The following is a 26023-nucleotide window of genomic DNA, read 5'->3' on the forward strand; positions in this document are numbered from 1 at the left end:
TTGTAAACTAAAAACTCATATTCATATATAGAACATAGTCTCTGCTATGTTTTAATAGAAACAAAGGAGTACACTCCAACATACATGGGTGTTTAAATATTTCCATTATAGAACAATTAAGTTCATACTTCAACAGAAAACCATACAACCACATTTATTAAACATAAGGACTAAGGCCTGTATATACTACACAAAGTGAAATAGAGCGTAAATGCTTAATTATATCAGTTGTGAGTTTGGGCCTCATGAGCTTGTTTGTATGCAGTTGCCTCTGCATAAGTGCTGCAACACCTGCACCCTCCGTTGTAGTAACGTCCACCACCACAGCAACCATATCTACAATAGCCTCCTCCACGGCCGCCGCCACCGTTGTATCGTCCACCACCGTTATTGTATCTTCCACCACCGTTGTTGTATCTTCCACCACCATTGTTGTAACCTCCACCACCGTTGTTGTATCCTCCACCACCATTGTTGTATCCTCCACCACCGTTGTTGTATCCACGGTCATTACCACCATACTTTGCATCTTCTACCTCACCTGCATATATCAATCATTTTTTCAGTAATGTACATTTAATTGCATGAATCCTGTATAGAATTCTGGGAATTTTAAAGGAAACATCCTGTACAAAAAGCCAATTTCATCTAAGAACATTAAATTTACTCACTGTGATTGTTGGACTCCAGGTTCTTAGCTGCAGCCATTTCGGAGCTAATGAAAAGAATAGTTGCTAGAGCAAGTGCAAGAAGAAGGAAAGTCTTCGAAGACATTTTGACGTGTTTCAGAAAGAAACTATATGGAAGAAGGATGAAGAAGCATTGTGGTAATATTCCTCTATTTATGGAAGGATTTATGCAGATGAAGATTTATTGCAGATTGGTTGGGTGGTTAGGAGCTGGGACCAAGCTTTCATTGGCTTTGACATTTTGAAACCTATTCTTATCCTCAACATCTTGTGCCGCATTCATTTGTTTTGTTTTATATTCTAAGATGTCATATAAGATGTCTCGTTCAGTGAACATCTGGTTTCTTATTCATTCTTTAATCAGGTTCAACCAGGTGGTTCAAGAGAAAATCAAGTTCAACATGATTGGTTCCTTATTCACGTATAAAAACTGCATAAAAACTGACAGTGAGAAGACGGAACACAAATTGGTCATTTCTTAATTTATGGAGACCATGGAGGGGTAAAATGGTGTTTTACCCATTCCAAGAGTTAGAGCAAGAGGTTGACTAAATTTATTTAGAGTTCAGGTTATAAGTGTTAATTATAGATGATTATCACATGTAGGCGGAGATTATAGACCGTTTGAGGGGTACGAGGTTTACTTCCTTGCTTACGAGGTGGGTCTTCACCCTATTACTTACCATGAGTGGTAACTTGTGTGATCGGAGGGCTTGTATGCTATTATTGAGTATTGTGATATCTTGCATTATGTCTTTGTGATTTATATTGTGCATTATTCCGAGCTTTATTGAGTTAGGACCGGAGGGTCCAACTCGAGTTGTGGGACCGGAGGGTCTCCACTGAGACATATCGATCGGAAGGTCTTTATTGAGAGATAGCCATGAGTGGCTAATGAGATGTGTGCGGTATTTTGGGGAACTCACCAAGCTTTGTGCTTACCGTGTTATGTGATGTGTTTTAGGTATTTCTCAGGATCGCGGGAAGGTGCCGACTTAATTGTACACACGAGATGGTGTTATGTTTTGAGGATCCCGGGTTTTTATTCAAATAATTATGGATTTGTGTTTTTGAAAATTTAACTCTTTGAGGTTTTTGAGAAATGTGTTAATGAGAATTATGTGATTTAAAAATAAAAATTTTGTTTGAAAATTTACGGTGTTACACTCAACATGCCGGTCACTGAGCTGCCAGTGGCAACACTATAGTGCATAATGCACGTCTATGACACACGATTAACAAACCCACATTTGGGTCTCTACTAAAATACTATCTCACCCTCTAAAAAGTGAAATCCACAATGGCTCACAACACTTCGTGACACCATTCAACCATTGGGATGAGAAGCTCACTGATTCTCACTGTTCTTTCCATCATCCAACCAGAAGCATGATGACTGCCAACCAACATCTAAGAGCCTAAAACATACTGCTATCGCACCACTAACTGCTAGGAACCCAATCAACATCCCACTACGCACTTGTCATAAAATACATGAGCCATACCATTCTAAAGCACACACTCTGCCACAATTCACTGCCACCAACACATCGTCAAATGAAACATGACCACGCATAACCAGTGTTAGATAGACAACTAAACTCTTGTTCTAACTTATAATCACAACTTTTTACACCTTCCAGGAAGATAAACAATGCCCCCCCCCCCCCCCCCCCCCAAGTCAACTGTGTTCCTTCTGAACCGTAACGTAACCCAAAAAGTTGACGTAACAACGAGTCAGACAATGTGACAAACCTTGTTTATTAACACACGAAAGTGTATATCATAAAAAACATGTCATATATTCTAAAATTTAAAGGCTTTACAATATGCAGTTCTAACATGTCAAAAGCCTGATTGTGACAACCCAAATTTTCTATCTAGTACAATTATTCAAATCAATCAAGTTCAGACTCGTTTTACCACCTTCTAGCACTGTTTTAAGGAAATTAGAGAGTTCTAAGCTTAATACCTTGAAGTTAGAGTGTTGAAATGGGTTACACAAGTTCAAACACATCATAAAATGGCCATACACTCCATCATGAGGATTGTACGGTCGTACACTCTAGTCTATAAATGGGGGACTTAGCCTCCATTCAACTCTTTTCTCCTCCCTTAGCCAAGAACTCGTGTATGCTCTCAACTATCATCCAATTCAGCACCTATATCTCCAAAATTGTAAGTATTTCTTCCCTTGATTGGTTGATTCTTCCTCTTTCTTGTACGAATCACTAATTTCATCCATGAAATCACTTCATTTTGGTAGATCTTCAAGTGTTCTTCAGTTTCACCAAGAACACCAAGAACACCTACTAAGTTCTTGGACCTCAAACACCCCTAAAGGCTTCTATATCGTAAGTACTCCTTCCAATACTTGAAACTTACTAGTTATGACATTAAAAATCATCCAAAATCATGAACATCAAGGAGTATACGGCCGTACACCCTCATGTGGCCGTGCACCCCTTTGTTTGGTGCATATTAGCCTCAAAACTCACATTCTATGAAAAAGCATTTTCAAGAACACTTAGGGGATGCAAGTTAGGGCCTTAAAGAACACTTTTGACCATCTTTACAAGATCATTAAGGGTGTACGGCCATACACCCCCTTTGTGTGGCCGTACACACCCTTTTGGGGCTCAAAATGATAAGAAACACCCCCTTTAAGTTAAGCTACGACTAAGGCACACTTCCTAGATGATTCCCAAGGCCTTAAGACACACTTTAGCATGTTCCATAGGGAGTGTGTAGCCACACACCCACTTGGGCCGCACACCCTGGCCGCACACATACAAAACTGATGCATTCTGGACTTACACTCCAATTGTGAGGCTATATCCCCCTTATATGCAATCATATGTGATTGTAACACTTCAAAACAAGTGTTTCCTAGTCCTTAAAGTGATTCCCATCATGATTAGTTGTATAAACACTAATTATATACATATATGTACTATTATATGATTATTAGGGTCTGCTCGTGCCCGAGATTTCACTTAGCAGTCAACATCCTTCACGATCTTGCAGTCGAACAACTCACTATAGGTGAGTTCGTACCCCTGAAATCAACCTTTTAAACTGTTTTAAATGCTTTTAAGGGGGTGGTGGGGAATACAAGTAAATACAATTGAAATCGTGCTGGTATAAACATTTATATACTTGCTAAACATCTTGTTTCAAACCATTTTCCAACTGCTTTTCAAACATTGTTAGATTCCTTTATAAAACCCTTTCTAAACTATTTTAAACTCTTGTCAAATCCTTTTACTTTCAAAAACCATATTCATTTATGTATTAGTGCATAAGTATGCTTTAATGGATTTAGGACTATTGTGGATAACCTTATTTCCTGATCCTTGTTTGGTTGTGGGCTTAGGGTAGGATACACTAGTCCGACTGTCGATTAACTCATAGTTATACATGTTAAATACGTAATAGAATATAATATTTTGTCTTTAAAAGCTTTACTTAACTCAACTGTTCAAGCTGAGTAATTGAGCCTCGCCTACAAATCAAGATCACACAAACGTGTAGTAAGCTATAATAGGTATAGTTTAGCAAACATATATGAACAACAGAAGCGAACATATCCACATACATTTACATATACAAAGAATGGAAAAGGACATATACTTATACAAGAACAGGAACGGACATATACATATACATATACATAAGTACAGTAAGAATACAATAACTAGAATGTGAAATACAACTACATGATACAACAATACATTGTTGTATCACCTTTGTAACCAGAGTCTCCTAGAGGGAGAGCGGGCATCATGTGTATAGATCTATACGCGACGGACACTCCCACACCCCGACTGTTAGCTATAGTCCCAACCGGTAAGGCTAAGGGGTGACAAAATGTCACCTCACTATTTTATGACGCAAGAGGGTCGTCATGTATTCAGCCGTCAATCAGTATGGTTACAACTAATTCACATCTAGTCCTTTAAATTAACCGAACCGGAATTAAAGGCAATAAGACTCTCTAAGGAGTATTGTACATTTAATACATCTATGAGTCTTCAGTTTTATCATTTCATATTCGGTAGTGTCATTACTAAGATAAAGCATTTCTTTTCTTCAAGCAAATGATAGTAATAAATGGAAGAAAACATACTGTTATACATATATAAAGTTCTACTACATTTTTATATATACTATTTCAAGTATATATTCAACCAGTACATTTTTATACGAGAACAAACACGTAAAACAGTCGGGCCTCGAGTAGAAGGCTACATTCATTTTAAGCAGGAAATATAGGATTTTCTGAGAAAAAACTTTACAAACTTTTCAAGGTTTTAATACAAATATTTCGAGGTTTAAATTACTAAATGACACTAAGACACTTATGAACTCACCAACATTTATGTTGATACTCTCTTTCAAGATAACTTGTATTCTCAGAGAACCAATAAGACATGTACATCCATGCAACTTTTGAAGGACATAGTGGATCCACGACTCGTCTTTATGTTGATTGTACATTTTTGGTGTCATCTAAACCTTACAAAGGAACACACACACACACACACACACACACATATATATATATATATATATATATATATATATATATATATATATATAGAATTATTCTATTAATGAAATAGATGTTGTTGCCTGTTTTTACTATTATGCATTGTTATGATATTGTACATGACGTCCTCCGCCCCCGAATGTTTCCGCCAATTCGGTTTGGGGGTGCGACACTGATGTCACAATTAAAGAAAAATGGAGTATACCCGCGTAAAATTGTGCGTGTCATCTACAAAGGCAGTGATCCTATAATTTTGTAAGCCCAATGACCCTTTTACAAACTAGGGCTTTTTATCGGAGACCTCACAATATCACGCTTGCTCCTGGCATAAGTAACTATGACTCTGACTCCTCACGTCACTGTGTTCGCGACTTCATGTCCTCACGCTCACCGCACTGACAATTGCGGTTCTCCAATACACTTCACTTACTACAATTGGGGTTCAATTAAACTGGTATGTTTTGCTTCTTGTATCAAAGAATTATGTACTTTCTTTTTCTCTTTCTTCTTCATGAATCATCTTCCTTTCCTTTTTTGACATTTCTTCACATAAACTATGGTGTGAATCAATGTAATTTTCTTTTACGGTTTCGTAATTAATTTTATATATTTTCCTATGTATGAGTATGCCATACATGATACATTTTTGATTAGTTGCACTCTCGTTTTTATCTCCCGTAGTAATCTGATTTTTCATAATAACTTTCATTTGTTAACTTAAAATAAAATTATATTTTACGAGCTTATTTTTATGTATGTGTTGGTATAACTTTAGAGCGGTCGATGTTTCAACGAAAATTTAGAAATTTTGGTTTTTACTTTTTAAAAAAAATATATTTGGTTTTCTTATGTACATATTGGTATAATTTCGAGTTTTTCTACATGTTGACGTAATTTGTTTACATATTCTTGCTTAATTTTATGTATATTTACTACATATGAGTTTGGGTTACATATAATACACTTTTTGATTATTTGAACTTTCATGTTTATCTCTCATAGTATCTATATAATTTGATTTTCCTTAATAACTTTCGTTCATTAACTTAAAAAAACAAGTTTTTTAGTGCAAATTTTTATGTATGTGTGAGTATAAATTCAAATTGGTTAACGTTTCCATGTAAATTTAAAACTTTCATTCTTTAATTAAAAGATCTTAGTTACTTTTTTATGCACGTAACGATATAAGTTCTAGTTTGTCTATGTTTCGACATAAATTTTGTTTCTTCATTTTCATGTACATGCTTGTTTTTTTTTTTTGGTTCGTGCTTATTTTGTTACGTTTTGATGTATTATCTATCAATATAATCGTCAAAATTCAACTTAAAAAATTCAGTACTTTTAATCACACTTTTGTTTGTTTTCACCCGTGCTTATTTTGTTACGTTTTGATGTACCATCTATCAATATAATCATCCAAATTTAACTAAAAAAATTCAATACTTTTAATCACACTTTTACCGATTGTAGTGATAAAAGTTGAATTTAGACGATTGTATTGACAAAAGTTAGATATCATTGCATTTGTTGCTAAGAAAATATATAGAGTTGATACCACTAACTAACTCCAATTCATAACGTCGAATAAAAATGTATTATATGTGATCAAACTTATTCGGGAAAATGTCATATTAGCCTATCAAACTTATCGTGTTTTTTTTTCTAAAAGGTCACCCAACTTTTTTTTTGTACATTAAGGGAATGAACTCTCATTTTCCTGTTTTAAAACATCCTTATGTGACGTGATACCGAATAAGCCTGTAAAATCTATTCCCCTGACCATTGTTTGACCATAACCTGCGCCTCCATTGAAATATCCTAATTGTACTTCACTAACAACAACTTTGAAACCGAGCAACTCATATGAAGTTCATTTTACAAATTCGTTTCACATAAATGTCTCTTTTAAGCATTTCGTCAAACACCTTTCGTGCAACTCAAGTAGACTCCGTTTTTCCAGTACCAATAATGAAATTATGTCTAGAATACCATGTATATATAGTTAATACAACTTCACAAATTGTGTACAACAGTACAGTCAATACATATAGAAGAGACCTGAGAAAAAGGAGAGAATCAAGAGTAGAAAGATATCTGAGAACAAAGATATCCGAGAAGAGGGGTAGATTCAAAATGCAATGTTGTAATGTGAATAAAAAACCAAACAAAACCTATAAAGGTTCTGGTGTGTATTCTCATGGTCGAAAGAAGAATGTTTGTTGGGGGTACATGAAGAATTAGAGAAGGATTCGATTATCATTGACGATTTTGAAGCTTTAAGGGCATTTCAGGTTAGAGTTTAGAAGTTTGTTTTTGTATGTGTATGTGCTCTTTAATCAATTTGTAGGATGTCGATTATGGCAGTGTGGTGTTGGATTTTTTCCAAAGATGGTTCGATCGAGTAGTATCACCACCGTTTCAAGAGGTTGGAGGACTGTAGGTGCGTTACAGGGATGCGAAGTAGATACTGGTGGTGGTTGGTTGTCGATGGACGTTTCCGACAAGAGAAGACGGAGGTGGAATAGATGAGGGTGTCTCCGACGGGCTTTGAGGCGATGCTGTGTGGATTCGTTGTTTAGAGTAAAGACGAAGACGAAGGGATGAAGATGGGTTAATGCCTTATGATCACGTTTATGTTTTCTTTTTTCTTTTTTTAATTTGTTTTAATTTATAAAAAAATTAGTGAAACTTACATAAAAAAAAATCAAAAACGTATTATATGTTCCTTGACTCATACGTAATAAATACATAAAATTAAACATAATAAATTATGTAGAAACATACACAAATTCGAATTTATACTGAAATGTACATAAAAAAAACAAGTGAACTTAAAAACAAAAAAATTAACGAACGGAAATGTTAAATTTACTTAGAAAAGTTGACGAACATTAATTTATACAGACACATAAATAATAATGGGCACACAAAAAATTAACTTTTATTAAGTTAGCGAATGAAAGTTATCAAGAAAAGTCAAATTATATGTACCACGGAAGATAAAAACAAAATTTTAGAAAATAAAGTGATGAAAATAACATTTTATAAAGTTCAAAGTGGATGGTCAAAATAACTAAGTAAAACCATGGAAAAATTTGAAACTCATAAAAATAAACTGTAGACAAAATTACATACATCTCCATATGGTTTACTCATGGTCACAAAATTAGTTCATGCTAAACATGAAAAATACCAAACTACCATCTCATTAACAGACGAAAAGTAACGGTGTGAGCAAAATGGACCGTTAGTTCAAGTTTTGGAAACCGTAGCGACCTTCTTCATCAAAACAAATTAGTAACGATTGAGTTTGTGACCTTATGTCAAACCACACAAACCATTTATGTAATTTTGTAAGTAAAAATTTTTAAAAGAAATCATAGAAACTGTGAAATTGAATCAACTAATCAAGTTTACCAAAATCCTGCCTGTTTGACAATATTAATTTATTTGGAAGGAGTCGAAGATCGTTGATATCATGTTTCAATGTCAAGATTGAGTGGGAATGTTAAAAAGTGGAAGTTCTCTCGTTATTTAAATCTTGGGAATGTTAAAAAGTGGAAGTTCTCTCGTTATTTAAATCTTGGGAATGTTCAAAAGTGGAAGTTCTTGGTTTAATATTTAATGTTGAGTACTTATGCTCATAATTGTTTTGCCGGTAAATTTAATACAAATTAAATTTAATGGAAAGGAGCATTGTTAACTTTTTTTTTTTTTTTTTTTGAAACAGCCGAAATTTTATAGAGCACCCCAAATAACGAGAAGCTAAATGGGGGCAGGATAAAAGAAACAGTACAATAACAAAGTACAATAACAAAATACAGATTAAAGAGATGGAGAAATATCCCAGTCTTCCCACCTCTCATAATTGCCACTCCCTCTACATTTCACCCATAAGAATACAAGGGATTTAATGTTCTCCACTACTCGATTAGGCGCAATAAACATTCCTTTAAAAATTCGTTCATTTCTGGCTCTCCATAGGCACCATATGAGACAATAGCATATAGCTGTGAGCCTTACCTTACTCTTCCCATTACCTCTCCCGTTCGCTGCAAATTGTATCAAGTCTCCGACTGTTTCCATCTGAGGGCTGATGATGTTGCACCATTGAAAAATCAAATTCCTCACCATAGTTGCGTAAGGACACTTAACTAGCAGGTGGTCACAACACTCGTCTCCGCTAATACACGAGCTACAATAAGTAGAGCCTAACTTCAAGCCCCTGCGATTGAGTTCTATGGCCGAAGGAATCCTCCCCATGTTGGCTCTCCAAATAAAAGCAGATACCTTTATCGGAACAGTTTTCCCCCAACTAATTCTCAGTTCACTTGCATTTGTGATTGATTTGTTTTCAATTCTGCTTCTCATTAAACCAACACAATAGTCCCCATCAGGTGCAAGGGTACACCGAAACTGGTCCTCTCCATTACTAGGGGTCGTATTAGCGATATCCCTCAGTAGAAGGTTGTATTGTACTGACAAGCCAGCCGAACTAGGGCATACATACCACCTACCTGTAAACCCGTTTTCCCCAATTGGCTCAGCCACCGAACACGATTTTTTCCTCTCCAGCTCGTATAGACCCGGGTATTTTTCTTTGAGAGTGGTGTTTCCCACCCAATAATCTCTCCAAAATTGTGTTTCCGTCCCAGACTTGACAGATTTTTTAAAAATATTGTTGTACCCGATCCCCAATTATTCAATATCATTTTTAATGTTTGCAATGTTTCCCCATACTCCAACAATTTTCTTTTTATGTAAATATGCCATTGGTTTGTTTATGAGATTATGAATCCCACTAATGACCCTAGCCCAAAGTGATTTCGGCTCTTTATTCAGACGCCACCACCACTTAATCAACAAAGCGATATTTAGAGATCTGATGGACCCAATCCCCAGTCCCCCATGCTCCTTTAAACGGCATAGTTCCCTCCTCATAGCCCAAGATATTCGCCCATTGAGATGTTTCAGTCGCCGAAGCACCAGTACCAAATACTTTTGATTTAATGAAGTTGACTCGTAAACCCGACGACACATGGAAGCACTTGAGGATCCGTGCAAGGTTCTTGATGTTGACTTTTGACCACTCTCCCATAAATAATGCATCATCTGCATAGAATAGATGGGACAATACTGGACCATTCCTATGTATTTGGATGCCCTGAAAAATTCCTTTTTCAACCGCCGGTTTAAGTGCTACATTCAATCCCTCCATAGCTATGATGAATAGCACTGGTGAGAGTGGGTCTCCTTGCCTAACCCCTTTCGTTATTCGGAATTCTGCAGTAGGTGATCCGTTAACCAGTACCGATGCCCGAGCCGAAGAGAGACAACCTCGTATCCACGATCTCCATTTATTCCCGAATCCCATTTGAGACATTACCGAATCCAAGTACTCCCAATTAATAGAGTCGAACGCCTTGTCAAAATCTAACTAGTACATATTATAAAGTTATGTAATGTATTGCAAAATATAGGTACTAGATATGTAATATATGTATATGTACATGAACTCTGTATATGACATATAGTTCTCTTGGTAATAAATATGTTTGTATTTCAAATATGTTTGTATTGTTTTTTAAGTATTGCTTGGATATAAGAAATCTATGTCTGTTTCTTGTATTTTTTATTTTAGTTTATATTTTATCTTATAAATCCTTGCTTTATTCTCCTTTGTCTTGTAACCTAAAACTCATATTCATGTAACAGTAACCTAAAACTCACATTTATATATAGAACATAGTCTCTGCTACGTTTTAATAGAAACAAAGGAGTAAACTCCCACATACAAAGGTGTTTAAATATTTCCATTATAGAACTATTAAGTTCATACTTCAACAGAAAACCATACAACCACAGTTATTAAACATAAGCACTAAGGCCGGTATATATATATATATATATATATATATATATATATATATATATATATATATATATATATATATATATATATATATATATATATATATATATATATATATATATATATACTACACATAGTGAAATAGAGCTTAAATGCTTATATCAGTTGTGAGTTTGGGCCTCATGAGCTTGTTTGTATGCAGTTGCCTCTGCATAAGTGCTGCAACACCTGCACCCTCCGTTGTAGTAACGTCCACCACCACAGCAACCATATCTACAATAGCCTCCTCCACGGCCGCCGCCACCGTTGTATCGTCCACCACCGTTATTGTATCTTCCACCACCGTTGTTGTATCTTCCACCACCATTGTTGTAACCTCCACCACCGTTGTTGTAACCTCCACCACCATTGTTGTATCCACGGTCATTACCACCATACTTTGCATCTTCTACCTCACCTGCATATATCAATCATTTTTTCAGTAATGTACATTTAATTGCATGAATCCTGTATAGAATTCTGGGAATTTTAAAGGAAACATCCTGTAAAAAAAGCCAATTTCATGATTTCATCTAAGAACATTAAATTTACTCACTGTGATTGTTGGACTCCAGGTTCTTAGCTGCAGCCATTTCGGAGCTAATGAAAAGAATAGTTGCTAGAGCAAGTGCAAGAAGAAGGAAAGTCTTCGAAGACATTTTGACGTGTTTCAGAAAGAAAATATATTCAGAAAGAAAATATATGGAAGAAGGATGAAGAACCATTGTGGTAATATTCCTCTATTTATGAGGAAGGATTTATGCAGGTGAAGATTTATTGCAGATTGGTTTGGTGGCTAGGAGCTGGTGGGACCAAGCTTTGATTGGCTTTGACATTTTGAAACCTATTCTTATCCTCAACATCTTGTGCCGCAATTCATTTGTTTTGTTTTATATTCTAAGATGTCATATAAGATGTCTCGTTCAGTATAAAAACCAAGTTCAACCTTAATTATTATTATTTTTTAACTAAAACCAACTCAACAAACTTTGTGGTATAGAAGTGTGAACGGGTCAACATTTATTTATGAACCATCCACCATTATCGTCTTGGAGCCCGATGTGAGACTAATAATGTAATATGTTTTCCTTTGTCTACAGTTATATACCTCTCATTTTTTTAAGTCCTTCAAATTTTTTAGTTAGGGTACGTCTTCAGCTTTTGGTATATATAATTTCTAAAATTTTTTAATTTTTTAGCTAAAAGTTTTAAATAAAGATCTTAATAAAAGTTTTATGTAGACATAGCAGGTAAACGGGTTAAAAGTTGCACTGCAATCCTTTTTTGAATAGTAAAACAAATCTTTTTGAAAATCACATCCTAGATCTAGGGTCAGAACATTACTATGCATGACCTATTGGACTCCAATCAGGAGCTCCACAGCATCTGGCGCAAAGAAACCAAAATTTTCAAACATGAAATGTATAAACATGTGTTGAATTGTCATGCATGTTTTCTCTTGTTTTGACACTTTGTATGAGGCATCTTCTAAAGCGGTATGCCCTACAGTGAAAACGTCATTCCCCATGCCTATAAGAGGGGAAACCTTTGTTAGATCAACACATGCGTGTTTCCATCCTATCCATCCAAGAATCAAAACATCAGTTGGTTTAAGCATTGATCTACCATCCAAAGGGTCAGTCATAAAGTTCACAGGTGCCCCTTTCTTGGCTGAAACATTGACATGCCAAAAAATTCAACGTCCCTAACCAAATTCTGTCTGTACTTGAAACCCGAGAGCTCTCTACAATATATTACGTGCTCTCCAAAAGAGTCCAATCATGCCTTGCGATAGATAAGATGTAACTTGTTAACCAGAAATAACATGATCATAAGGTGATACTTAAGGATAACATTATACTCCAAAGGTAACATATGTTAGCCAAGGCCATCAATAAGACTGTCATAAGAAATATGAAGCATGTGGTGTTTGGAGATACTTAAAAATTGTTTCTTTCTAACTTTCAGGTTGAAATGTACTTCCATGTCTTTGGCAATTTTATTAAAAAAGGCACTCGCCAACGCATGTTGGGATTTAGGAGTGGTAATGTCATTATTAGTAAAACTACTAAAGCCAATGCTGAAATCGTATTCCGAAGAAAAGTCGAAGCACAAACATAATAAAAAATCATAGTACATATGTTATTATCCCATAAGATGTGCTCTTACAACACGGGTGATTAAGCCCATGAGGTCACAAAAGCATATGAGGAAGCCTCTACCAATGAGTATAACCCTAGAGCATCAAACCTAATATTAATGAAGCAAGTTGCTATTGGATGTCGCCAAAGAAAAGAACTCCACAAACAACCATATCCACAATCGACACATGACATCTTTTATCAAAGAACATTGTTGCTTCCTACATGTGAACGAGTTGGTACACACTCAAGCCAATGAATAGTTTGGCAATGCCCATGCGAGATCAAAGCAAAAGGAAATCACCCCATAACACCAAACCTATTTGGAGAACGGGCATATAAACAACAATGTTGGCAAGTTTATTCATAGCTAAGCCACTAATAAACCACACGTCCTTACTAATAGCTCCCCCAAAAACTTCACCCCTAATAATGGCCTCCTAATGTTGACATGCAATACCCCTCACGAAACTTCCTACCATCACATAAATGCCAAAATAGTTTAGTTTTCTTGATATTCAGTTTAAATATAACGTCACATTTTTCGCAACCAAAAATTTTCATTTTTAATTAAGGTAAGGCTGCTCCTTCTCATAATACAAGTTAAGAAAAGCAATAGTTCCAAAGTAAATTTTTGCAAATCTAAGTATTATAGTAAACACAGAATCTTCATTGTTACTCCTGAATGCAGTCACGCCTTCGTCTTTCCATGATCACTGATGATACCCGATAACAATAACACTTGGGTGAGCATGAAGCTTAGTGAGTTCCCCCAAAATACCTTACACAACAAATACATATATACAACCTGCATACTAGGTTTGTTGGCTTGCTGCCTCAACCTAACCATTCTTTCGGTTTGTTGGCATGCTGCCTCAACCCAACTGCTTTTTGGGTTTGTTGGCCTGCTACCTCAACCTAACTGCTACAATATGTCGACATATAAACAATTAACAGATCGAGTAGGCACATAAATATAGGAAACTACCAATAATACAACTCACTATCGTGTACTAGACCACTAACATCACACTACTCTACAAACAACAAATCTCCATGGAATGCACAACCATAAGTAACCAGAGGTGGGATAGCCACCCGAATAGATGATCATACTCTAGAGCCACATCTAGACGTTAACCAGCCAACTGATACTCTAACCAACATACCACTACTACTGCATCATACCACATAAGGATATAAATTTATCAAACAGCTCACTACAACGTAGTAATATCCTATACAAAATGATACGTAACCAAATCTAGTGGGTCGACATTGGTACCTTTGACCCACGGGTATAGTGAGGAAAACTCACCTGAATCGAAAAACCGAGAAACACTACGATACTCTCCCTTTTCTACATTGCTTGCTCCCACAAACCTTCTAACACAAAAAACATGGAAGAACATTAATAAAATAGGCCAACTACCTCTCACGGCGTGAAAATCTATTGGTCACGTCGTAAGCCGCTAAAAGACCAAATAGTAACAATCCTTCGATCCTCACAACATGACAGGCATAGCATCACGTCGTGAGAACTGTCTAAATGACATTTAGATGAGTAAAACCCCTTAATCCATTATGCCACAAATCCACATCCTCTAGAAGGCTTCCTAACACCCCAAAAGTCATAAAAATCGATGCTTTAAGGTCTTGTATGTCCAATGCAAGAATTGAGTTCAGATTAGGTAATTTATGAAGAAAAGGAGGTCAAAACCTCTTGTATGAGCTCAAACGTCACATAAATTTCAGATCCACCACATATAAGCAGCAAGGGACTCCAAGGACCTATAAAGTTGCTAACTTTATGGTGTCCCAACACTCTAACTCATCTAACCATGGATAATCATGAATAAAACCCTAGATCTAGCAACAAGAAATCATAAAGATTGAATCTTGGTTACTCACAAAGGTCCATAAATGTTGATAGAAGATGAAAATGATGCTTGCAAGTTGGATCTATCCTCCAAAGATGATCCGTTCTTCTTCAAGTCACCAAAACACCACCAAATGCTCAAGAACTCAATTATGGGGCTAGCGTCTTGTTTGGAATGAAAGGATGCTGAAGAAGATACCCTAGGTTATGAGATAAGTTCCTTACATATGGAAAAAACCCTAAAATTCATGGGCTTGGCTGCAACCAGCCTCACAATGTTAGGACCATAATGTCACACCATGACTCTCATTTCCACGTGTCATGTCACAACCTCCTCATGGTCAAGCGTGACACCTATTTTTCCTAAAAGTCATGCCTTGACTCCTTGATGCTCCAAGCCAATTTGTTTTCCTAAAAGCGTAACCTAGAAACCCTGAACTCGAAACTCTAAACACTAAACCCTAAATCTACATCTTATATATACAAGAACCATTAGTATAATATCTGAATACACATTGATGGCTTCTTACCATGCGACTTGGGCTGAATGAAATTGGAAGTCTCATGTTGTATCCATTCAATTTAAAGTCTTGCATTATTGATCCGACAAATAAAAAAGGTGAGAATCAGCATCAAGTATGATTCCTGCTGATAGAGCATATATTTCACTGGGCACTTGAAAACCCAACCCCACCCTACCCTCTAGAATATCTACACTGTTACATGTATATATTATTGATGTAACTCTAACTTTAAGACCACAACTTTATGCAAAGCGTTAGCTCACTAGTTGGAAAAAGGGCTTAATACACCAGTAATATGGAAAGGGTAGTGTATAATTCTCCCCCGATTAAATTAGATTTCCCCCTCGAAATATGACGTGGTTAGAATTTTAACTGCGATAACACAATTCATATTCTACCTCCAACCACTTCACATAATCAATACATCCATATCGAACTCGAGAGGCCATCTATAACCCAACGGATGCCAATAAACCACCCAAACATTTGGAACACTCAATTTCAATAACTACTTCTTTCTCCCAAAGCTAAGAACCAACTCATACCGAAGCCACTTAACTGGGATCGAACTTCCATAACTGTATCTTCTAACCATGTCCATCAATGTAGTTTACAAAATTAGGAGTCCAACAGTCCAACTCTAGAGACATACATAATGGATGACAATCATCCACTCGTTATTCTTACCCCAAGCCCCTGATCAGGAACACCACTAAACTGTATATCAACACTCAAAACATTTCGATCAAGAATTCCAACCCAACCTAAATTTGGAAACCTCATAAATGTTCTCAAATATACACTTGACTTCCTGGCAAGTCGTGAGTAACCAACGTTTACCACAAGCATAACCATGGTTAGTACAAAACCCTATGCGACACTCAAACTCCCACAACAGCTCAGGTGCACAACCATCTACCAAAACATCCCAGAGACTTATCACCACCTGCATCACTGATCTCTTGGCATTCCAACCAGCATACCCATACCCCTATGTGATTTCAAAAAACTATGGGTCATCAGCGACCCATGGGTTATCATTGGTCCTGAAAATACTCATGACATCTATCAGCTACTAAGACTCAGCTAGTCTAGTATGCACACCACTATGACATAGGAAATATAGGGGAGAGATCACATGAAACCTCATCATAAAACAAACATAGGTCCGCTAATAAGAAACCCAATAATGAGTTTTTAATATACCACCATGACTTCTGTGAACACCCTATAACTGTCAAACACAACATGCCGGTTACTGAGCTGTCAGCGACAACATTATACTGCACATTGTATGCCTATGCCACACAATTAATAAACCCACACTTGGGTCTCCACTACAAAACTGTCGGCCGCCACTAAAAAATGAAATCCACGATGGCTCACAGCACTTCGTAACACCATTCAACCATTAGGATGAGAAGCTCACTAATTGTTACTGTTGTTTTCATCATCCGACCACAAGCATGATAAGTCCCAACCAACATCCAACATGAAACATCCCAAAAATACGGTCCATATATTCCATTTTTAATTATTTATAAAACCATAAATACCATCCATCATCCCATAAGAACATAAGTAATGTATCTCGAATCATCATCATAATATATTGTATCAAAATCATGTGCCAAAATATCAGAGTCTAAAACATCCTAGGATGAACAAATGGTGTGTGCACTGCAATCATCCCGAGCTCTTGCCTTTGCTACCGGAAGTACTTGAAACCAAAACTGAAAACTGTAAGCACGAAGCTTTTTGAGTCTTCCCAAACTACCCTTTCCATACACATAACATATAACATGAAACTAGGAGATACGGGCCTCGCCCGAACTCGATGAGATACGGGCCCCTGCCCACACTTGGCTAACTATGAGATACAAGCCTCGCCCACACTCAGTTAACTATGAGATACAGGCCTCGCCCACACTATGCTAACTAGGAGATACGGGCCTCACCCACACTCAGCTAGCTAGGAGGTACGAGCCTCGTCCACTCTTCGCTAGCCGGGAGATACGGGTCCCCGCCCACACTCCGCTAACTAAACATACATACAACTATCACGCAGACAACATGTATAACATAATCTACCAGTTCATAAACATACTTAGGTAATACTAAGATACGGGCTCTACCCACACTTAGCTATTAATCATAAACAAGTCTAAGATACGGGCCCAACCCACACTTATCTATTAAACATAAACAATTCTAAGATACGGGCCCAGCCAAAACTTAGCTACTAAACATAAACAATTCTAAGAGATGGGCCCAGCCTACACTTAGCTACTCCATACGGGCCAACATTGGTGTCTTCGACCCATTCATACTGACGGAAACTCACCTCTTAACTTGGCTGATGAAATCTCGTGTAAGGAATCTCCGACTACTGCTCCAACGACTCCCTGACTATCATTCACATTAATAACTTAGTCAAAAACGGAGAATCCTTCTAAGGGTGAAATGACCTTTTTACCCCTGGTCAAACTCAACATTCTAAGTTGACCTAACTCACCGGGTTGACCTATCAACTCGCCAAGTTCTATAACTTAAAAATCCTGAAATCGCGATCCATCTCGCCAAGTCACCCCTTGACTCGCCGATTTCCCTGTCTGCTTATAGTCGCGATTTGGCGAATCAACTAGTCGAGTCCCTTCACAAACTCGTCGAGTTCTACCTTAAGCTGAAACGAGACAACACGACCCGACTTGTCGAGTTCCTCTATGGACTTGATGAGTTCCTCTGTTTGTTTCAGTCATCTTAACAAATTAAGCCTCTGCTCTCCAGATCCAAAGTCCATACTTCATCTACATATTGGGAATGGCCTCTTAAGGGTAAAGTTTCGAACTTTACCCGTCAATAGTCCTTCTTAATGGGTTTAGCTAAAATCCTATCTCTTTAGGGCATAGATCTTTGTCCAAAAACCATACGACTCCAAACCAAAGCATGAAAATGTAGATATAGGTCCTAGACAACAAATGGACACGTAAAGTCTCAGACTTTCCTTCCTTGTATGGCATTTTGGGCTTAAAAGGCCAAACCAACACCTTAGGGCTTGCTTGGGGGCTTTAATTGCATAAAGTTTGCACCTTTATGCCTTAACAACCCTTAATGATCCCAAATCTGAAGGGATCCTTGCTTGGGACGTCCATATCCCAAGGGTCAAGCTTCTTGGACCCAAAACCCAATAAAATGGACTTAAGGAGGTATAATAAACTAATAAACAAGGTAGAAGCTTGATTACCAGAAAATGAAGGGAATAAGATGTTCTTCCGGATCTACTATCTTCTCCTTGAATCTTCTAGCTCCTTCTTCTTCCACAAGCTTCAACAACACACAAAATTCACTCAAAATGGCTCAGTAACTCTCATAAAGCTCTAGGGTTTCGTGGATTACGGTTTGGGACTTGGAGGATGGAAATGAGGCCATAAGGTGGGGATTAAGATGGTTAAATAAGGTGTAAAACCCCGAAATTAGGGTTTCATTCTGGCATACCTACTCGCCGAGTTGAGGGCTCTCAAGTCGTCGAGTAGATTGCTTAAAACCCCACGGCTAATCTCATTCTACTCAACGAGACTGGAGCTTCTAACTCGTCGAGTAGCTCTATAAAAATGAATCAGTTATAATTAAATCTGTACCAGGAATCAGGCGTTACACAACGACCTATAACACACTGCCATCATTCCACTAACTGGTAGGAACCCAATCAACATCCCACTCCGCACTTGTCATAAAATCTAGGAGCCATACCATTCTAAAGCACACACTCTGCTACAATCTAGTGCCATCGACACATCGCCAAATGAAACATGACCACGCATAACCAGGGTTAGATAGATAACCGAACTCTTGTTCTAACTTAGAATCACAACTTTTCACACCTTCCAGGAAGAAACACAACCCCCCCCCCCCCTAGAAAATTGTGTTCCTTCTGAATTGTAACCTAACCCAAAAAAATTGACATACCAGCGAGTCGGACGATCCGACAAACTTTGTTTATGAACACATGAAAGTGTATATCATAAAAAACATGTCATATATCCTAAAATTTAAAGTCTTTACAATATGTAATTCTGCATGTCAAAAGATTGATGTCACAATTAATGAAACATGGAGTATACCCCCGTCAAAATGTGTGTGTCAACTACAAAGGCTGTGATCTTATAATTTTGCAAACCCAACGATCCTTTTACAAAATCGATTACAAAGTAGAGAGACCTAACAAAATCATGCTCGCTCCTAGCATAAGCAACTATGACTCTAACTCCTCACGTCACTATGTCAGCGACTTCAACTCCTCACGCTCACCGCACCAACAATTGCGTTTCACCACTACACCTCATTCATGACGATTGGGGTTCAATTAAACTGGTATGTTTTCCTTCATGTATCAAAGAAGTATGTACTTTCTTTTTCTCTTTCTTCTTCATGAATCATCTTCCCTTCCTTTTTTGACATTTCTTCACATAAACTATGGTGTGAATCACTGTAATTTTTTTTTTACGTTTTCATGTTTAATATTATATATTTTTCCTATGTATGAGTATGCCATATATGATACATTTTTGATTAGTTGCACTTTCGTTTTTATCTCCTGTAGTAATATATTTCCTTAATAACTTTCATTCGTTAAGTTAAATATAAACTATTTTTTACGAGTTTATTTTTATGTATGTGTTGGTATAACTTTAAAGCGGTCGATGTTTCGACGAAAATATAGAAATTTTGGTTTTAACTTTTTTTTTTAAAAAAATTATTTGGTTTTTGTGTGTACGCATCGGTATATATTTGTGTTTTCTACGTGTCGACGTAATTTGTTTACATATTCTTACTAAATTTTATGTACATGTACTACATATGAGTCGAGTCATATATAATACGCTTTTGATTATTTGAAATTTCATGTTTATCTCTCATAGTATCTATATAATTTGATTTTCCTTTATAAATTCCGTTCATTAACTTAAAAGAACATGTTTTCTGGTGCTAATTTTTATGTATGTGTGAGTATAAATTTAAAGTGGTCAACGTTTCGATGTAAATTTAAAACTTTCATTCTTTAATTAGTAAATCTTACTTGCTTTTTTATATACGTAACGATATAAATTGTAGTTTGTCTATGTTTCCACATTTTTTTTCTTGATTTTATGCTTATTTTTATGTACACGCTTGTTTTTTCTATTCGTGCTTATTTTGTAACGTTTTGATGTATTATCTATCAATATAATCATCAAAATTCAACTTAAAATATTCAGTACTTTTAATCACACTTTTGTTTTTTTTCGTTCGTGCATATTTTGTTATGTTTTGATGTATCATCTATCAATATAATCATCAAAATTCAACTTAAAAAATTCAGTACTTTTAATCACACTTTTACCGATTGTAGTGATAAAAGTTGAATTTATACGATTGTATTGATAAAAGTTAGATATCATTGTATATGTTGGTAAAAAACATATAAAGTTGATACCACTGACTAACTCCGTTTTATACCGTCAAATAAAAACATATTATATGTGATCAAACTTATTCGTAGGAAACATACATAAACGTACATGAAAACAAACGTAAAGAAAACTCGAATTTATACCGACATCTATATAAAAATAAGCAAGTAAGATTATATTTTTTAAAAGTTAACGAACAAAAGTTCAAATAATCAAAAACGTATTATATGTGACTTCGCTCATACATAATAACATACATAAAATTAAACATAATAAATTACGTAGAAACATACACAAATTCAAATTTATACTGAAACGTACATAAAAAAGCAAGTGAACTTTAAAAAAAAATTAACGAACGAAAATTCTAAATTTACTTAGAAAAGATGACGAACATGAATTTATACCGACACATAAATAATAATAGGCACTCAAAAAATTAACTTTTATTAAGTTAACGAATGAAAGTTATCAAGAATAGTCAGATTATATGTACCATGGAGGATAAAAACCAAATTTTAGAAAAATAAGATGATGAAAGTAACATTTTATAAAGTTGAAAGTGGATAGTCAAAATGACTAAGTAAAGTGATGGAAAAGTTTCAAACTCATAAACAGAAAATATAGACAAAATTATATACATTTTCCATATGGTTTACTATGGTCACAAAATTAGTCCATGCTAAACGTGAAAAGACCAAACTGTCATCTTATTAACGGACGAAGAGTAACGGTGTGAGCAAAATGGACAGTTCGTTAAAGTTTAGGAAATCATAGGAACCATCTTCGTCAAAATAAATTAGTAACGACTGAGTTTGAGTTTGTAACCTTATGATAAACAACAGAAACCATTTATGTAATTTTTTAAGAAAAAATTCTCAAAAGAAATCATAGAAACTGTGAAATTGAATCAACTAATCAAGTTGTAGATATATTTACCAAAATCCTGCCTGTTTGACAATATTAGTTTATTTGCAAGGAGTCGTAGATCGTTGATATCATGATTCAATGTCATGATTGAGTGGGAATGTTAAAAAGTGGAAGTTCTCTCGTTATTTAAATCTTGGGAATGTTAAAAAGTGGAAGTTAGATTTTGATATTGGTTTAATATTTAATGTTGAGTGCATATGTTCATAATTGTTTTGCCGGTAAATTTAAAACAAATTAAATTTAATGGAAAGGAGCATTACCTAGTACATATTATATAGTTATGTATAAATATTATTGCAAAATACAGGTACTAGATATGTAATATATGTATATGTATATGAACTCTATGACATATAGTTTTCTTGGTAATAAAAATGCTCCTCCAGTAGTTTTTCATCTTCTCTCTCTTGTTCTTCTATATTCACATTTTGTATTTCAAATATGTTTGTATTGTTTTTTATGTATTGCTTGGATATAAGAAATCTATGTCTGTTTCTTGAATTTTTTATTTTAGTTTATATTTTATCTTATAAATCCTTGCTTTGTCTCATATTCAAACCTAAAACTCACATTTATATAGAGAACATAGTCTCTGCTATGTTACGATAGAAACAAAGGACTGAAGGTGTACACTCCCACATACAAAGGTATTTTAATATTTTCATTATAGAATTATTAAGTTCACACATCATCAGAAAACCATACAACGACACTTATAAAACATAAGCACTAAGGCCGGTATATACTACACATAGTGAAATAGAGCTTAAATGCTTATATCAGTTGTGAGTTTGGGCCTCATGAGCTTGTTTGTATGCAGTTGCCTCTGCATAAGTGCTGCAACACCTGCACCCTCCATTGTAGTAACGTCCACCACCACAGCAACCATATCTACAATATCCTCCTCCACGGCCGCCGCCACCGTTGTATCGTCCACCACCGTTATTGTATCTTCCACCACCGTTGTTGTATCTTCCACCACCATTGTTGTAACCTCCACCACCGTTGTTGTATCCTCGGTCATCACCACCATACTTTGCATCTTCTACCTCACCTGCATCAATCATCATTTCAGTAATGTACATTTTATTGCATGAATCCTGTATAGAATTCCGGGAATTGTAAAGGAAACATCCTGTACAAAAACCCAATTTCATCTATAGATGAACATTAAATTTACTCACTGTGATTGTTGGACTCCAGGTTCTTAGCTGCAGCCATTTCGGAGCTAATGAAAAGAATAGTGGCCAGAACAAGTGCAAGAAGAAGGAAAGTCTTGGAAGACATTTTGACGTGTTTCAGAAAAAAAATATATTCAGAAAGAAACTATATGGAAGAAGGATGAAGAAGCATTGTGGTAATATTCCTCTATTTATGGAAGGATTTATGCAGATGAAGATTTATTGCAGATTGGTTGGGTGGTTAGGAGCTGGTGGGACCAAGCTTTGATTGGCTTTGACATTTTGAAACCTAATTCTTATCCTCAACATCTTGTGCCGCTTTCAATTCATTTGTTTAATTCGTTTTATATTCAAAGATTTCTCGTTCAGTGAATATCTGGTTGCTTATTCTTTAACCAGATTCAACCGGGTTGGTTCATGAGAAAATCAAGTTCAACCTGACTGGTTCCTTATTCTTCTTGGAGCGGATGTGAGACTAATGTACTATGTTTTCCTTTGTCTATAGTTATACCTCTCATTTTTTTTGTCTAACCCTATTAAGTAAGTCCTTCAAAATTTGTAGTTAGAGTAGGTCCTAAGCTTTTGGTATATAAGTTCTAATTTTTTTAGTTAAAAGTTTTAAATAAATATCTTAATAAAAGTTTTATATAGACATAACAGGTAAACGAGTTAGAAGTTGCACGGCAACCCTTTTTCGAATAGTAAAACTAATTTTTTTAGAAAATCACATCCTAGATCTAGGGTCACAACATTACTATGTATGACCCGTTGGACTCCAATCACGAGCTCTACAACATCTGGCGCAAAAAAACTAAATTAATCTAATGTGAAAGGTATAAACATGTGTTGAATTGTCATGTACGTTTTCTCTTGGTTTGACACTTTATATGAGGCAAATTTTAAAGTGTGCCCTACAGTGAAAACTTCACTGCCAAAGGCCGTAAGAGGGAAACTTTTGTTAGATCCACACATGCATGTTTCAATCCTACCCATCCAAAAATCAAAACATCAGTCGGTTTAAACATTGATCTACCATCCAAAGGGTCAATCATGAAGTTAACAGGTGCCACTTTCTTGGCTGAAACATTGACATACCAAAAAATTGAAAAATAACGTCCCTAACCAAATTGTGTTTGTACTTGAAACCCGAGAGCTCTCTACAATGTATTGTGGTCTCTCCAAATAATAAATAAGATATATCCTGTCAACCAGAAATAATGTGATCTTAAGGTTATACTTGAGGATAGCATGATACTCCAACGGTAACATATGTTAGCCAAGGCCATCAATAGGAATGTCACAAGAAAATATTAAGAATGTGGTGTTTGGAGACACTTAAAAATCATGTCTTTGGCAATTTTATTAAAAAAGGCACTCGCCAAAACATGTTAGGATTTAGGAGGGTTAATGTCATTATTAGTGAAACTACTAAAGTCAAAGCTGAAATTGTATCACGAAGAAAAGCCAAAGCATAAACATAATAAAAAAATCATAACACATATGTCATTATCCTATAAGATGTGCTCTTATAACAAAGGTGATTAAGCCTATGAGGTCACAAAAGCAAATGAGGAAGCCTCTACCATTGAGTATAACCCTAGAGCATCAAACCTAATATTAATGAAGCAAGTTGCTAGTGGATGTCCCCAAAGAAAAGAACTCCACAAACAACCATATCCACAATCGACACATGACATATTTTATCAAAGAACATTGTTGCTTCCTACATGTGAACGAGTTGGCACACACTCAAGCCAACGAATAGTTTGGCAATGCCTATGCGAGATCAAAGCAAAAGGAACTCATCCCATAACATCAAACCTATCTAGAGAAGGGGCATAGAAACAACAATGATGGCAAGTCTCTTCATAGCTAAGCCACTAAAAACAATACATCATAACTAATAGCCCCCCCAAGAATCTTCACCCCTAATAATGGCCTCCGAATGTTGAGATGCAATACCCCTCACGAAACTTCCTAGCATTACATAAAGGCCAAAATAGTTTAATTTTCTTGATATTCGGTTTTAGTTAAGAAAACTAATTGTTCCAAAGTAAATTAATTAAAATCGGAGTATTATAGTAAACTAAAATCTTCATTGCTACTCCTGAATGTGTACAGTCACACCTTCGTCTTTTCATGATCACTGATGATACCTGAAAACAATAACAATTGGGTAAGCATGAAGCTTCGTGAGTTCCTCCAAAATACCATATACAATAAATACATATATACAACATGCATACTAGGTTTGTTGCCCTGCTGCCTCAACCCAACCAATCATTAGGTTTGTTGGCATGCTGCTTCAACCCTACCGCTCTTCGGGTTTGTTGGCCTGCTACCTCAACCTAACTGCTACAATATGTCGACATATAAACAATCAACAGATCGAGTAGGAACATAAATACAGGAAACTACCAATCATACAACTCACTACCGCCTACTAGACCCCTCACAACACACTACTCTGCTACCATCAAATGTCCATGGAATACACAGCCATAAGTAACTAGAGGTGGGATAGCTACTCGAATAGATGATCCCACTCTAGTGCCACAGCCAGACGATAATCAGCCTACTGATACTCTAACCAATATACCACTACTACTACATCCTACCACATAAGGATATAAATATATCGAACAACTCACTATAGCATAGTAGTATCATATATAAAAGGATACATAACCAAATCCAGTGGGCCGACATTGGTGCCTTTGACCCACGGGTATAGTGAGGAAAACTCACCTAAATCGTACAATCTAT

General features: G+C 36.0%; 3 protein-coding genes across 3 annotated transcripts; all 3 read right to left on the reverse strand.

Annotated features, from left to right (window-relative positions):
• Window positions 1-829, reverse strand: LOC111902828 (glycine-rich protein 3-like). The gene is made up of 2 exons (XM_023898645.3): window positions 672-829; window positions 1-541 (listed from the first exon to the last, which is right to left on the reverse strand). Exons 1-2 carry the CDS (start codon window positions 772-774, stop codon window positions 225-227), a joined length of 420 nt encoding a protein of 139 aa, XP_023754413.1. The 5' UTR covers window positions 775-829; the 3' UTR covers window positions 1-224.
• A 10121-nt stretch (window positions 830-10950) lies between these two features.
• On the reverse strand, window positions 10951-11865 carry LOC122194910 (glycine-rich protein 3 short isoform-like). The gene is made up of 2 exons (XM_042896233.2): window positions 11709-11865; window positions 10951-11570 (listed from the first exon to the last, which is right to left on the reverse strand). Exons 1-2 carry the CDS (start codon window positions 11809-11811, stop codon window positions 11275-11277), a joined length of 399 nt encoding a protein of 132 aa, XP_042752167.1. The 5' UTR covers window positions 11812-11865; the 3' UTR covers window positions 10951-11274.
• Window positions 11866-22716: 10851 nt separating this feature from the next.
• On the reverse strand, window positions 22717-23424 carry LOC111902826 (glycine-rich protein 3 short isoform-like). Its single transcript, XM_023898644.3, has 2 exons — window positions 23261-23424; window positions 22717-23130 (listed from the first exon to the last, which is right to left on the reverse strand). The coding sequence occupies exons 1-2, from the start codon at window positions 23361-23363 to the stop codon at window positions 22856-22858; spliced, it is 378 nt and encodes a 125-aa protein (XP_023754412.1). The 5' UTR covers window positions 23364-23424; the 3' UTR covers window positions 22717-22855.
• Between the last annotated feature and the right edge of the window lie 2599 nt (window positions 23425-26023).

Source organism: Lactuca sativa, chromosome 7 (assembly GCF_002870075.4).
Source record: "Lactuca sativa cultivar Salinas chromosome 7, Lsat_Salinas_v11, whole genome shotgun sequence".
In the NCBI taxonomy this organism is placed as follows: Eukaryota; Viridiplantae; Streptophyta; class Magnoliopsida; order Asterales; family Asteraceae; genus Lactuca; species Lactuca sativa.